Raw genomic sequence first — 15,863 nt, 5'->3', positions numbered from 1 at the left:
TTGTCAAGACTCTTTTGCTTTAATTAATCTGCTATGGTTAAAATTTGACAAGTGAAAAGCACAGTCACCTTTATTTTGTGCAGCAGTGATATATGTGGTCTTTACCTGCCAATACTTGCTGTGATTCATGTCATTATAGAATTGTCGATGGCTAGGCATTTAGTATGAAGCCTCAGTGTTGTTTGATTGACAGTGTTTTGTACATGATTTCTCACCTCACAGTCCCATTTATTGTTATTATTACGTTATAATTAAATAGAATATTACATTTTTTATTGATATTTCATATTATATTTATTGTATCACAATGACAGTACAGAACAATTGATAAACTGTACATTTAACCCAATTGTGAACACAAGAACTGCAGGAAGTTTGTGTAAAACAAGTGATTTGGGTGCATTTTGAGTAGATTACTTCCTGTGGATATTGTGTTTTCCCGATATTTTAGTAACTTTTTAAACGATTCTCTTTTAAAAATAAATAAATAAATAAATATATAATACAGACAGTCATACATACTTAACAGGCTTACCTTTTTTGTCAAATTCAGTGTTTTCTTCTTACTGTATGTCAAAATAATGACTTTGTAATAATGACAAAGTTTTCCTACACCCCTTAAAAGACTGGTCAGATTTGGTGGTGTTAACATGCTGCAGCCATAGCATTGTGTTTGCTTGCACTTAAATAACCAGGTTACTGAGAAACCAGGTTACATGGCTAATCAAAGAACATGTCACGTCGTATTTACCTTGTTACTAGATCCACGTTCATGCAGCACATAAGTAATCAGACTGTAAGAAACTAGAACAATTAAAGTGCTACGGTGCCGGTTTGTTTATTACACATTGCCCTAGGATAGACTCTTCCCCGCTGCACTAATGTGTCTCAATTTAACAAATACTCCGATATTTAGACTTCTTGAGGCTTAGTTAGTTTCAGTGTTCAGCTGAAATCATTTTAAATATGAGTAACACATCACTATGTGGAAGTTTTTGTCCTTTTATCCCCCCATTTCCTTTGAACTGAATTACTAGCAAAAGTCTATCGTTTAATTTAAAAAAAAAACATTTACATTTTTTTTTTTGTGGGACTGTTTCTTCAATCCCACTCCCGCCCTGCAAAAATTTATTGATTGACAACATGTGACAGAGTGACAAAAAGCCGATTTAATCATTGAATTATTCTTCTTCCCTGTAGGTATATGAAGTACCTCTACCCCTATGAATGTGAAAAGCGGGGACTGAGTTCCCCTGGTGAGCTTCAGGCAGCTATCGACAGCAACCGGCGGGAAGGCCGTCGGCAGAGCTACGGCTCTGCCATCTTCAATTACTCTCCCGTGGGCACCCCCACCCTCCTGTCATCTCCAAAGATACAGCTGTCCCACCTATCTATGCCCACTCACAACAGTGGTCATATCTCCCAGGTGCCTGTCATCAAGAAAGGTAACACAAGATATGAGACACAACATTTTAAGACATGACAGATTAAAACAATAAAATGCATGGCTCAAGAGGTGAGCGGTCGTAACTGGAAGGTTCCTGGTTTGATCCCTGGCTTTTTTAGCTAGTGTCCTTGAACAAGACACTAAACCCCTAAATGCTCCTGAGCCGGTTGACACCGGCCAAAAACTGCGGTTCCTCGAATGGCCACTTAAGGCTGGTTCCAAAAGTGAACCCAACTTTACTGCAGAAATAAACACGTTTACAGCCTGGTGTATCTCTACAGAGAGTTCATGACAACTGTACGGGGGGTGAATTGTTTTATAACTCACCCCTTTAATTTAGCTTAAAGTTATGCATAATTAAAGGGTGGCTCTTTGAGTAACAGGTGGGTGCTGTTACCAGTGGCTGACCACATTTCATTCAGTTCACCCACATTCCACCTCTTTGCCCATTTTTGGATTTTTCCGGGAGCCACTGGAATCAGGCACAGCGAAGATGGTGATGGATGGAGCCTACCTCACTGAGCTTTAAACGGGCTCTTCAGAAACTGACATCACAGAGACTACATCCATTATTTATCCTACTATTATCTAGCTCTGTGGTACACTGACTCAATTTCATGCTTGAGATTGAAATCATGTGAAACATCTGCAGGAAGTTTCACCCATTGTATGTTAACTATCAACAGTTGCAAAAATAAATAAAGCAGAAGAATGATGCATATGACATGACTTTGTACTGATGGAATATCGCTGTGTAAATGTGCATTGTAAAGAATTTACCATGCAATTATTATTAAAACTGGCATATATTTTAGAATGTATGCCAGATGACAAGATAACAGGTCAGATCCTAAACATCTTTAGGATTTCTAAAGAATTATTAATTTGCTCCATATGAATACTTTGTCAAAGATTGCACATGATCACAACATCTTTTTGAGAAATTGTTGCATGATTACAGAGCAACTTAAGAAGAAGTGAGTGTGTTTGCATGTCAGAAATTAATTTCACAATACTGCCCCAATTCTATCCATTCATACTCATGCAACTCTTGCGGGCAGTATGTTTATTTCCCCCAAAGAGGAAACAAGAGGACTTCCTCATATCAGCACTTCTACTAATGCACCACAAGAGCATGGGAGCTCTTTTATTCCTCAAGGGAAAAAAAGTGACTGACTGATCTGTGTAGTGTGCCATGGAGATATCAGCCATATCTAAAGCACAAGTTATTTTAGTCTTGTTATTGCAGTTAATACCTGGTTAAATTATTTAATAAGATCCATTATTTCAATTAAGAAATTATATATATTTAAAATCAGCCAGCATTATGTGGGCCCAGCATGAGGATCAAGGAAATATTGCAAATGTATTTATCACTATAAAACAGGGTATAGGACATTGGTTGTACAACCAATTGAATGTTTGCAGTTCTTTCATAAAAAACATACATAAAAAAAAGATAATTACATTTATATTAGATTACCATAAAATACAATAAAACTATATATACACTTATTTATACAAATATATACATAAACACGTATACACCCAGGAAATAATTCTGCAGTGCATCTTTTGAATTTGTGACAGGAGTAATGTAAACGGCAACAACAAAACAGTGATGATAATATGGTTTTCTCTTCACACAAAAACTTTGACTGCATTTGAGACCAAGCATTATTGATTTAAACAATCCTCTTGCCCTCTGTAGGCCTAGAACACGGTCCACCCTCCCATTGTGTGCCTTTGTTGGTCATTATAGGGCCCTATATGGACTACAACTGTGGCCCCAGTCAGCAATACCAAAAGAAAGTATTACATAAATCAACACGTGCAAAACCATATTTACCCCACATGGTAAACACATTGGCATCCTGGCTAGATCTTTAGATATTCAGAGTCTGCACAGTAGTGATCGCAGCCATATGCCTGACTGACTCAGTCGTGAGCAAGGCTCAGTTGTCAATCATGACATAAAACCCTTAATTTCAAACAAATTAGAAAAATTAACACCAAAGAACTACCTAAAATGACAGAAACCATCTTTGAAAAAATCTACTACTGTATAAGTAACTACTAGTGGCCTTTAAAAAACACCTGACCAGAAAGCATGTTGAAATGAAGACAAGCTGTCAAGATGTAAAACTGTGTCCTGTGAATATTTCAAACCTACATCTCTTTCTTAATGCATGTCACATTTTTGTAGTACAATGTGTTTATACCAAGTGTAAACCATTAACCTGTAAATCTTGATTCATATTTGATCAGCACTGTCTTATTTGACAGTTTGATCTGAGTTTGGAGCATTCTGCTGGACAGACTCACTCTAAATTGGACCATAATTTACTAAACATCAAGCTGTACGGAAGAAGACTTGAAACTAGTGATTAAGACCATAAAGTCATTGGGAAACTGTTTTCTGAGCTAATTAAACAAGTGAGAAGTCGGGTAACATCTCCAGAAGACTGCATGGTATAGTTGTGTTATTGTGGCCCAGACTTGTGTTTAGAGACAGATATATACTAGATATACTTCTTAACAGTCCTTTACTCTCCAGAGGAGCCCATGATGGCCAGCTGCCTGCCCAGCCGAGGGGCCCTCTCAATGTTACCCAGCAGCCATCGCGCAGCAGCTGTGGCCGCCCAAGCAGTAGCAGCCCAGGCAGCAGCGGCTGTCCAGGTAGCAGCCTTGGAGCAGCTCAGAGAGAAGCTGGAGAGCAGTGAACCACCAGAAAAGAAGATGATGTTTGTGGCAGAGGAGCAGCAGAGGATTGTGCAGCACGCCCTGCAGCAGAACCTGCTGGCAATGGCCACCCAGCTGCCCCTTAATATCAAACTCAACAACAGAGGTGAGACACTCACAGGAGGTTTAAGTACACTGATCTGTGTGAAGTTAATATGTTCTCTCTGTGTTCTCTAGTTGTAATATTGGTGAGTGAATCAGTTTCCGTTTCTGATTAGCAGTTAGGGGGGTTTTGGGCTATGCATGAAAAGTATTTCACAACCTTTATTGTATACCCCTGGGAAAAAATACAGGTGACCACAATGGTGGGTGCAGCCAAGCAAGAGGTGGCAGTACTCAATAAGAAGTAAGGGTGCTCATTTGGACAAAGATCTGGTGTGTACTGACGAGTACCGGCCCATTTTAGGCACTGGTCGGAATACTAGAAAGGTGCTATATAGGTGCAGTCCATTTATCATATATATAAAAAAAGTTAGTAACAGAATGAGATTCTTCAGGTTTGAAGCTCAGTATGGTGCTGTTTGCATGTAAGAGTGTTTTGTCTATTGATTCCTCTGCATGTACTGTATCCAAATGGGGAAAAAAATCCATGCTATAATGCCATCTGTGTCCCCTTCCTTACACTTTATACACTTCACAGGCAATAAAGTGCTCCCAAGTTTATTCCTACACAGTCTGATGATATACAATATTTTTCTTAATATCTATCTCCTGAAAAGACCCAAACCAACAGTGAATATATTTAACTAACAAGTGTTGGGTGACATGTTCCTCCATTACCATGAACTAACACACTGTCGTTTATTTTGATTCAATCCCACATACATCATCCTACTGCCCCGAATACTCACTAGCGCACCAAATGTGAATTAATAAAATGCTCACGGTTTTAGGTGCCAGCTGTTTTAGGAAATTAATTAACCTTTTTTTTTTTTTAATTTCTATTTGTTAGGTGTTTTTAAAGATTTATGTCTTCATTAGGAACCAATGGTTGGGGCTGTGTGCTACAGACAGGGAAGTCAGAAAGTATTATGAGATGGACTAAGACATTGTTGGTTTAGTTTTTTTCATGGGATGTAAGATAAGATGTACCTTTATTGATCTTATCTTATAGGAAAGGCTGGCATTATTTTAACAACAGCGAAAGACTCACAATGTGGTCCAAAAGACAGAACTATCAGCTCCATAGATGTTATAACAGTTATTCTCGACCACAGGCAGAAATCAGCTTGTCATGAGTAAAAATGCCTGTATTGCTGGGCTTTGGCCTCAGCCAGCACAGCTCATGACATGCCATACGTCACATATGACTTAATGATAGAGGCTAAAGGAAGAATAAGGGGCCTATCTGCTCAAGTGTGATATCATTTCTGTCTGCATCACTGCCTCTCTCATATTAGTCATAATAGCAGGCTTTGCACTTGATATGTGATGGAAAAATGAGTGAAAATCTTTCTCAGGTTAATTCCCACACTGGTCGTCTGGCTCTGGCCCTCACACAGAAACACGTCATTTAAAGATTACATCCAAACACTATTATTTGTCTCCACCTTGATGCACATAGACAGATAAATTTGTGTTTACAGATGGTTTGATATTACAGCAGCTCACTGAGATTATTGTGTGTGTGTGTGTGTGTGTGTGTGTGTGTGTGTGTGTGTGTGTGTGTGTGTGTGTGTAATGTTTGTCCATTTTCCTAAAACATTACTGTTATTTAAGAACCAGTCACATTTATTCAGCCAAGTTTTCCAACTGTATGCATCTATACGATTCATCCATAACTGCCACGCACAAATGGCTGTAACATCTTTTGACAGTTCTTTTTCCCCAGAACTCTTTAATAAAGGTCTCCTTATCCTGTCACTCACTGAATTATCACCAATACTCCACCAGGACGCTCCTCTTGCTTTTTCTGTTCCCTTTCTAAATGCTCATATTGAGTTTTTCTCTCTCTCGTTCTCTGCCTCCTCTCTTGACAGATGATAGACAAGAGACCGCATTGAACCTGTCTACCAGCGGCATTAGCAGCATCAACATGTCAATAGAAATAAATGGAGTTGTCTACACAGGTAAATAGAGGGGCCGTTTGCTGATGTAATTGCAGGCAGGAAATTCAATAAGTTATAGCAGCACCCTGGTGCTTAGTCCTCTACGCAATTTGATGTCTTCGCTATAAAATCCATCGTAATGAAGTGGCAGTCCAATAGAGTTAAAAAAGTTAAATATCTCAGAATTGGGCCTGTGGATTCGAGGTCGATAGGGCTTATTGTCTTATGTTCCTGCCTAGAGTGTGTGTATGTGTGGGTGTGTAGGTAGGTAGCTCGTGTCTTGAGGTAATTACTGCCTCTCTGCTTTAACATAGGCCATTCATGTCAGGGTATAAGCCTGGTGGCTGTCACATCATATCTGAGTTCTTTCTCCGAGAGCCAGTATTCAGTCAGAGTGTTGACTTGATTCAGCTCATCCTGCCACAAGCTGAAACTCACTTCAATCTGTTTTTGGGTCTGCTGAAATATACCAGTTACTGCTGTTAGATGACTCTTGACTGTCTTTGTATTATCTATATAATACTACAGGTACTGTAGAATTTAGATGTCTTAAATTCAAAGGTACAAAAGGTATTTACTAGTTTTAACACTACATTTTTATTGGTTTATTTGGTTTCTTTATGTCTTTTTGTCAGAGTTATTAACTTCAGGTCAATTTTCTTAATATAGCACTAAATCATAAGTTCTCAGAATACTTCAAATACAGCAGGCACAGACCATACTCCTTATTAAGTTTATTCACTCTCTTCAGCAGTTGAATCAGAAGTTTTGATCGCTTGTTAAACAAAGCTAGCATAGTCATGTCAAGTCAAGTAAGTTTTACTTATACAGCCTTTACAATCTGCACAAAATACAACAAAAATAGAGAAGTCTCAGGACTAGAAATAGAAGGTATCTATTTTCCAGGACAGACAAATATGCAATAGATCATATTTACAGAGTAGCCAGTAGTACAAGTTGTAATATACAGAATTATAATATAAAACGTTCTAAAATTGTAGCTGTAGTCAGAATTGATACTATTACATTTAGGCCACCACTTGTTTAAAGTTCTTGCTTTCTTTCTAATTATTCTATCAGAATCCATTTTTGTTTGTAAAAACATGAAACAGTGCAGTCTAATGTGTTTTTTCAGCCTATTCATCCCAGTGTCCCTTGGGGGGTGGTCTAACTATACATTTGAGTATTTAATTTTTGACTAGTAAGAATAACAGTGGAACTGTAACCTTGTCATTTCAGAAATCAACAATTTCATTATCATATCATATCAACAAATCAGTTTTTCTAAGTCAATGGTAAAAGATTATGATTATCTACAATGAACATTGTTATATCAAGAATGAACATTTTGACCAGTGAGAACAGAGTTGTAGATATCATTAATTAGAATTGTAATTGTTATTACATTATGAATACATCAAGTTGGAATTATAACATGTCATAATTAAATGTTTGAATAGAAGTCAATGGTAAGCGTTAAGATTAAGATTACAATTAAGATAGTCAAAATTTCCACTAGTAAGAAATTAATTGTTTATATCAAGAATAAACATTTTTAATAGCGAGTGTCGATGGCTTTAATTCAAAATTCTATTTGTTTGCAGTTGTTGATATTATTAGATAATGGTGCAATTACCACTATTAAATGTTAAAAGGGTTTGCCATAGAGCTGTACTGGTTAAAAGTGAGGCTGACAACTGAAAAACATGGCTGAAAAGCATCCTGCGTAGACTAGCAGTAAGATAAAGCAATGTCAGATCTATGAGGGAGTGGGAACATCAGTCATTGTTTGAGGTGAACATTGGAGGGGGGACCTGGGCTTTTTTGAATATGTGGAGGTTGTGTGTTCAAATAAAAATAAAGTCTGCACTTTATTACCATGCAATGGTAACACATTAGGTTTTCTTATTACACTGTATTTAGTGGAAAATAATGGCTGCATGGAAGGTATAAAAAAGACAATGGTGGACAGTAGTGTAGAGTAAATTACATAAAAAAGCAATGGCATGGTCCTTTAAGAACTGATGCCAGGACAGTGTGGAGTTTAAGGCTGACTTGATGCTTGTTTCACAGGAGTCCTGTTTGCTCGTCAGTCAGCCATAGCAGCAATGACAGGACACCATGGGAGACACAGTAACTGTCAGACTCAAGGAAGGACGAGTCCCACACAGTTCCAGCCCTCCTGTTCCTCCTCATCCTCCTCCTCTTCCTCAGTCCACGGGCACAGAAACTCCTCCCCCTGAGTTTCACCCTCACTTCCTCTTTTCACCTCATCAGGCAGAGGATCTATTTTCTTCTCAAAACCACAAAGCAGTTGGAGACATCATCATCAGATAAACTGCAGTTGTTTTTGAAGGTGGTTTCTCTCTCCATCCACTTGATCAGATTCATTGTTGGTCAGCTAACAACAGATTGAGAAGCAGCAAATTTGTATTTACAAACAGAATACTTTACCAAAGAGATCTACCCACCCCCTTATCCCTGGTCCTTCTGCTCTGAATTAGCAATGTGTTTCGAGGACATTTAATCTTTGTGTGTTACCATTGTTTTTCATGTATTCAAAGGCGTCAGTTCAGTGTGGAACACTTGAAAAGCGTGGTTGTCCACCATAAGGTGCAACCTGGATGAACCCAAATGAAGACTTCCTCTTGTGCATCAATCAAAACATGAACAATTAACCTTAAACAAGAAATTACAGTTGTTGATGATGTTTGAAGGATTACTGACAGACCTCAGAAACTCACTGTTTACAGCAGATACCAAAGAAGAAAACAAATCTATGCTGATTTATCACATCCAGCATTTACACTGATCTTAAGCGCCAATGATCAAACCTAAAGATTATAGCAGGAATACAAACAGACAAAGCACATCCGATGGAAATCATCATGTATTGTATAGAAGCTGTCAGACTGCTGAGTCAGTATGGTCTCATCAGAGACTTGTGACAAGTGACAAGCAATGGAGCCAAGCAAACAAGGTTAAAGTTAACACATAGCTCTATTCACTTGTAACAAACAGTGTGTCTCAGTCCCATATTGTATAGTAATACTGTATATATGTAAGTTATCAAGATCACATTAACCACACATCACTCCAACCCATTCAGCCCAGAGTCCCAGACCCTGGCCCAGGTTTGCTGTGTGTCATTAGTTTGTAATCATTTAAAACTTTGGATGCAGTTTCCCTCTGCAAGATGGGATTTTTTTATTGTGCTTTAGTGGTCAAGTACCAAAAATGATAATGTATCAAATTACTCCAAAATAGCTGTACAATTAATAACCTAAATGTTATAAACTATAAATGAACGTTGATAGCACACAGTATAAAAGAAATTGAAGAACATGTGGAAATGCACATGTGCACAGTCAACTAAGCTGAGCTCAGAACACCATTGGAAATTAGACATCATAGATATATTACTTACACTTCAGAGAACCATGGTTTTTTTTTGTGTGTGTGTGTGTGTGTGTGTGTGTGTGTGTGTGTGTGTGTGTGTGTGTGTGTGTGTGTTTTTTTTTACATTATCCCAGACACGAACTGGCAGACACCAAGATTGCACCCATTAATTCATAAACTTTACATTTAGATAATGTCACACATAAATAAACAAAAAAAAAAGGTTTTCCAGGCTCAGGTAAGGAAATACATGAAATGTTATATTTGTTAAAACAAATATTACATATATATATATATATATACAGTATACAGATATTGGTGGTATATGAGGAAGAATTTTGGGCCACTGGAGACTTTTTAAATGCAGTAATGATGTTGGCCACAGGGATGTAATGGCAGCAAGGCTTCTTGCCCCAAAATTACGTTGTGTATTGCATTTTGGGACATAAAAAAAAGCATTCAAACATTTTTTTGACACAGTAAGGATTAGTTTATAATATGAATTTGGGACACAATTATTATCTCCTGCAACAAAATGATAATGGCTTTGGCCAGACTTTTCTCTAGATGTGGTGCAGCGCTAAAACACAGTGTGGAGAAGGGTCTGGCAATACGAGATCACATGAACACGTTGTTTTCATCATAGAATAAATTATTATCATAAACAAGCTTGTTAGTCAAGACCACAGAATATCTTCCTTGACAAGAATCTTGTTCTCTCTGCCTTCCAGAGTGTACAAAGACAATGACAGGTTCAACTGACGTAATGATAAGCATTGTTCCAGTCCAGTGCTTTCCTCATTCATGATCGTAAATATTGCAATCAACATCATTGCTCCACTGGTTGCGGTCAGACATACTTACAAAAGTATGTCAGAGCTGCATCACATGCGATTGCATTGTTCTTTAAAGAAATTGACTAAAGCCAGGACCACCACCATGTAGAAACCAGTGGCGGTAGTTAACATAATAAAACAGTAGCAAAAAGCTGATTTGATATTGGCTGGGGAAAAAATTAATCAAGAGAGTCCTCACATGGCATTGAATTGTTAGAGAAATTACTGTGAAAGGGAAGAATAGAGCACTTCAGCGTATAGGCAGCAGGTGAAAAAAAATACAGGAGATGACAGCAGGACATACAAAGACATGAAGCCTATAGGAAATCACACTGTAGGTTTATGTTGTGAATAGTGTTGTTGTTTTTTTAATGCACTTGTGTCTAACATCAGAGAGCTTCTTTAATTTTTCTCTTTTTTTCCCTCTGCTTTCATGAAGATATTAACTATTTTCTTTATTGTTAGGGGAAATTGTAACCAATTGGACGATTTATGGATTTTTATTAAGTCTGTTAAAGCATTTAATTGCAGATTTTATTTATTATGTTTTATATTCGATCCTGCAAACCGTGCATTCAGCGCCACCATTTTATTTGTAAACCCTTTATTAAAGTTTTCTTAAATGCAGATACCTCACCAGTCTACTTGTATATAGTCATAGTAAAGCATGAATACAAGATATACCTCATAAATTTCATTTATTTGTATTGTACACCCACTTGAAAATCAATGTTTTACTTCAACAGATCACTGGATTTTTTTTCTTTTTTCATATTTTGTATGGTTATACCAAAGGGAATATTTTATTGATACACATCTACCTCATTTGTTATAAAATGTGCCAAAAAGCATGTCCACAATCTCAATTGCCAGTATATTAATGGTGTTTCATATCCATGTATTTGTGTGAACACAAAATGCTTTTCAGTCAAAGAATAAATAATAGATTATGCTAGAGAATTAAGCAACAAGTGCTTTTTATGTTAGGTGTTGTGCCGGCACAACAAAACAGCCTTATGTGAGACACAGTAGGGATGCTTATCAAAACAAATCCAATCTGCAAGAAAACATGAACATAAAGAGGAAGACAGCACCTCGTAACAACAGATGCCAATGACTGATTTTAAATTTGTCCTGTCAGCAATGTGGCCCACTCACTACATATGTTAATCACACTTTGAGAACCACATTTAGTTGTGTGTTTAAAAAAAAAAAAACAATATAGGCAATTATATTGGATTTTTCTCAAACATAGATATCAGTATTAACCTAAAAAGATCCAGTATCGGGCAGGCTATAGTCAAGAATGAACTTCCCTGCTCAACTCTTCCTGTTGAATCTCCTCTGTTACCAATTTTGCAGTGCGCTTTCACCGCGCAGCTAAGCTCCAATCTGCCATTTTGGAAACGTAAATGAAAGCTAAAAAAGTATTTAGCTACAACAGGTGTGTGCAGGCCATGTGAAGGAGGTTTTGTTTCAGGAAATAAGCCAGCCTTCAGTAAGTGAAGATGCACATAGAAACATGAGAACCCATTCCAAAAAATACTGGCATCCTGCAGGTATTTGTTTCCAGGAAAGAGAATAGATTTTGGGGAGAATTCCTGGAAAAAAAAATAGGTTTGCAATTTCCAGTATTCAACTATTTGGTCTGTCAATCTGTGTGGTCAATATTTACACTACTTACAATACATACAACTACTGGCCAGAGTTCTATCAATGTCATTTTAACCAAAAACTCCTCCCAGTCTTTATTCTGGCAACCCAATCACTTCAACAGGCAGGTTAACATTATTTACTGAGCACAATCATGTTCCCCAGTGGATGAACATTTAGAGCTTCACTACTGATAAATCTCTAAGAACCGACTTGTTGTTTGTTTTTTGGAGTTGTCGTCTTCTTCTTCACTGTGAGGAAATTTTCATGCAGATTGTTCACAGTTCTCGATTTTAAATGCTATGACTGATGACAATGTAGTGCTCCAGGCTGATTACTGGTGATAAAGCTAATAATATATTGTGTTACTATATGTATAGATGGTCATATTGAAATTGTACAAACACAATCGTGCAGCAGAGGACAACCACAACCACAAGGTGGTTCTCGTGATTACTTGAAATGTGTTATTTAGCAATCATCAATTCTGCACGTAGATACAGCAAAGGTCCAAGAAACTAATCACTTCCTCAAGGGAGATGGACTAGACAGAGCTCTCTAATCTGGAAAATCTGGAGCGTTGTTTCAGACATGGTGTTACTCATGTTGTCTTGAACTCGTGTCTCCACAGACCTTAATAGAGTTGCAAAGTGGGAGAAGTAATGTTAGGGATCCAGGGTTCTAAAAGTAAAAGTCCAGTTTAATTTCACTTTGTTAGCCAAGTCTCAGTTGGAACTATTTAAGTCTCCTGGTTGAGTAAACAGTACAAAAAAATCAATTGTGTTTGTGCAAATATAATTTTTCTGATGAGAAGTCTAAGGACATTACACTCTTTTTGTTGTACATAAAAAAGAGATGTCAACTACTCAACTTCCAAGGTACTTTTCGGTAAGAAACATCCAATGATAGTGCATGTTAGCTACACATGCAATGAATCTAAGACTCAAATTTACACTTTTAAGCAACCTTTTGTAAGTTAATTTTGGAAACTATCAACATCATCATTTGTCAATTGCCTAAAACCACATAATTGTTTTACATGGACCCAAAACAGACACCTCATGGTCATGCAGCTAATATGTATTTCTCAGACAATCAATTGTTTCCTAACTCTGACCTTTATCAAGTAGTTCTATTTTAACCATGACCATTATTGTTCCATAAAACGTAGACTTTTTGTAATTTTGTTTTGGAAGACATTGACATATATGCACCCCACAAATAGGGACATTAGGGGAAATATTTATATGGGTAATTTGGCAGACAATGACAAAGTAGTTTAGTTGGAAAAAGACCTTGTGGAATTTGTACCTCTGACTGGCTTCTTCTCCCCACCCAGGGTACCAAACGTCAACAAAGAAAGTTGATTTAATTGAAACTGATGGCCATCACATAAACCTGACCAATCATTCAATTGTCCAGGACTCAATGTTTCTCAACACAAAAACACAGACTATTAAAACCAAATAGAGCAGGTAAACACTTCTATAAGTAGCTCCCTCTCCCACTTCACAACTCTATAGTATACTCTCATAAGAAGTGTCCCATGGGTGATTCTGTCTTGAGTCCAGTCACCAAGTTACCATTTTTGATCATGAACTATATTCAAGAATAACTAAAATCCAAGACCATCAGAGTATCACAGTCATAGATCTGGAACAGAGGCTCTAAACACTGAAATTACAAACTCATTGGGTGGTAGGAGTCTGTTATGGTGGAAAAAGGACTATGTCGGGCATGTGTAAAGCAACAAAAAGTAATCCATTATTCAGTACAAACAAAATTTCAGTGATTAAGGAAGAAAGCTTTTTTTTTTATGTATTATCATATGTATTGGCTTTAATGGTAGAAACATCTCTTTGTCAGGGTAAAATATGTTTTTTTTTTAATTATTATTTATAAATGGTTCCATTATTCCACCTTAAAAGTTGCTAAGGAGATTGTTGAGATTGTTTTGCCAACAAGATTCTCCCAATAATACATTTTACAAATCTGAGCTGAAAATGCTCTGAAATGTCCATGAGATGGAAATTCAGGATTGTGAAGCGGAGTATGATGCCCCTGGATCAGGACTCAGTCAGGACAGTGTACTTTTTTTATTGTCCTGATAAGACAGGAACACCTGGCTCCTCTCTAGTCTATTCCTCATGAATGCCTCTTCCTCAGCCACTCCTCCTGTACATACTGCTGAATAATACCAGTCATTGAACATTTCAGATGACTTTGAAACCCCTGCATGGAATCACTGGCATTATTTTCACCAAAGACTTTTTCAAGATGTGACCACACTGATTTTTAGGTCATAACCAACAGCAGAGCAGACAGGCAAAGAGAAAGCGACAGCTCTGCATGCAGAAAAACAATGAATTGACTTGTATAATCAAATAACATGTTGTTTACTTTGTATTTTAGCTATGCTATGCTGTTTGAGCTTGGATATGCTGGTAGTTTTTAAAAACAAAACGCTTTATTAGCTGTGTTTGAAGCTTTAAATGTTTGTTTTATTTCCCTTTCGTTCATCTTAGATGATCCAGTGCATTATGGGAATCCTGGATTATGATGCTCAGGGGTTAAAAATGTACAAAAAAGAAGGTGAAAGAGATTTTCCTGTTTTGCCATTTGACATGTAGCGTATTTAGAAATAAAATCATGCTTTTACTTCAGTGAAACGCTTCTGCGCCATTCTTGTCCTCTTTATTATAATACTGTGTCAGTACCTGAATTGGACCAAAAAGGTGCTAGTACACCAATTTAGCACAACCCTACTCACAACATACTCCTAATCCTAATTCTTTTGGTGTTTTGTTAGACTTTGGCAGCATTAAGCTAACTATGAGTTTACACAGGGACACCGTTTTACGCAAGCGTTACTTCCCATATTCTGCCCCTACTCTGTCTCTGATGGCTCTGAACCTGACTGTTTTTACCCTAACCATCTCAGCCCTCATGCCTATAACCAAAACAAAAAACATTATACTTTTTCTGTAAATGTTAAAGATTTAAAGTACAATTCCTCTATGATTAAATTTAGACAATTACAAAAAAAGGGTTTAGGCCTAATGAACATTTAGTCCATTAGAGACAAGGATATCCAAATTGCTGTTCTTTAAACAGATAGTTTTGGTTTTATTTGTCCAGGTTTGGAGATATCTGTCTCTGAGAGTTTTGCCTCCACCCAAATACTGTGAAGGTCAATGTTATTAACATAGAAAACAATTAAAATTATCAGAAAAATCTGCAGTCTTTTAAAAAGAAAGTATCCCCAACATTTGTTAACCTCCATTTTATTGGGACTAATATCTCAAAACCTGGACTAATAAAACTCAAACTATTTGCAAGTTTTTCTCATTTCAAAAATAAAGATCTGTAAGGCGGAATTTGGAGGAAATGTGTCTAAATTAAGGCATTTAGAATATTTCCTTTTGACAGAATGGTTTGACAAGAAGACAAATTTGTATTGCTATATTATAGTGTGTAATTTTTCTGTTTGTTTGTTTTATGTTTTTTTTTTGTTTGTTTTTTCATTTAGGCTGAGCACACAGAGCTGCAAAGTTTTTCTTTTCTCATTCCAGTGCCAAAGACAATAAAATGATAGTAAAAAAAAATAAAGCGATCTCCATTTCTTAAACACAAATCATATGATTTAAAGACATTTGCTTTCTGACAAGTGGAGAATTGGAAACTCATATTCAGCAAACGCAGGCAGTTGAACTAATGCTGTTTGGTTGAGTTGCAGCA

General features: G+C 37.0%; 1 protein-coding gene across 2 annotated transcripts in view; it reads left to right on the top strand.

Annotated features, from left to right (window-relative positions):
* The window catches only part of arid3c (AT rich interactive domain 3C (BRIGHT-like)), a 97,469-nt gene extending 82,681 nt beyond the window's left edge, over window positions 1-14,788 (top strand). Inside the window, exons 5-8 of one of the 2 annotated variants that reach the window (XM_051422318.1) lie at window positions 1,201-1,445; window positions 4,005-4,295; window positions 6,169-6,258; window positions 8,311-14,788. In XM_051422318.1, coding sequence (XP_051278278.1) covers window positions 1,201-1,445; window positions 4,005-4,295; window positions 6,169-6,258; window positions 8,311-8,480 — 796 coding nt within the window. In that variant the 3' untranslated portion in view covers window positions 8,481-14,788. The remainder of the gene's footprint in view (window positions 1-1,200; window positions 1,446-4,004; window positions 4,296-6,168; window positions 6,259-8,310) is intronic. The other variant, XM_051422319.1, reaches the window with a different exon arrangement.
* Window positions 14,789-15,863: the final 1,075 nt, after the last annotated feature.

The sequence above is a fragment of the Dicentrarchus labrax genome, unplaced genomic scaffold, assembly GCF_905237075.1.
Source record: "Dicentrarchus labrax unplaced genomic scaffold, dlabrax2021, whole genome shotgun sequence".
NCBI lineage: Eukaryota > Metazoa > Chordata > Actinopteri > Moronidae > Dicentrarchus > Dicentrarchus labrax.
Note: the sequence above shows the minus strand (reverse complement) of the source record. Positions and strands in the feature narration are given on the sequence as shown.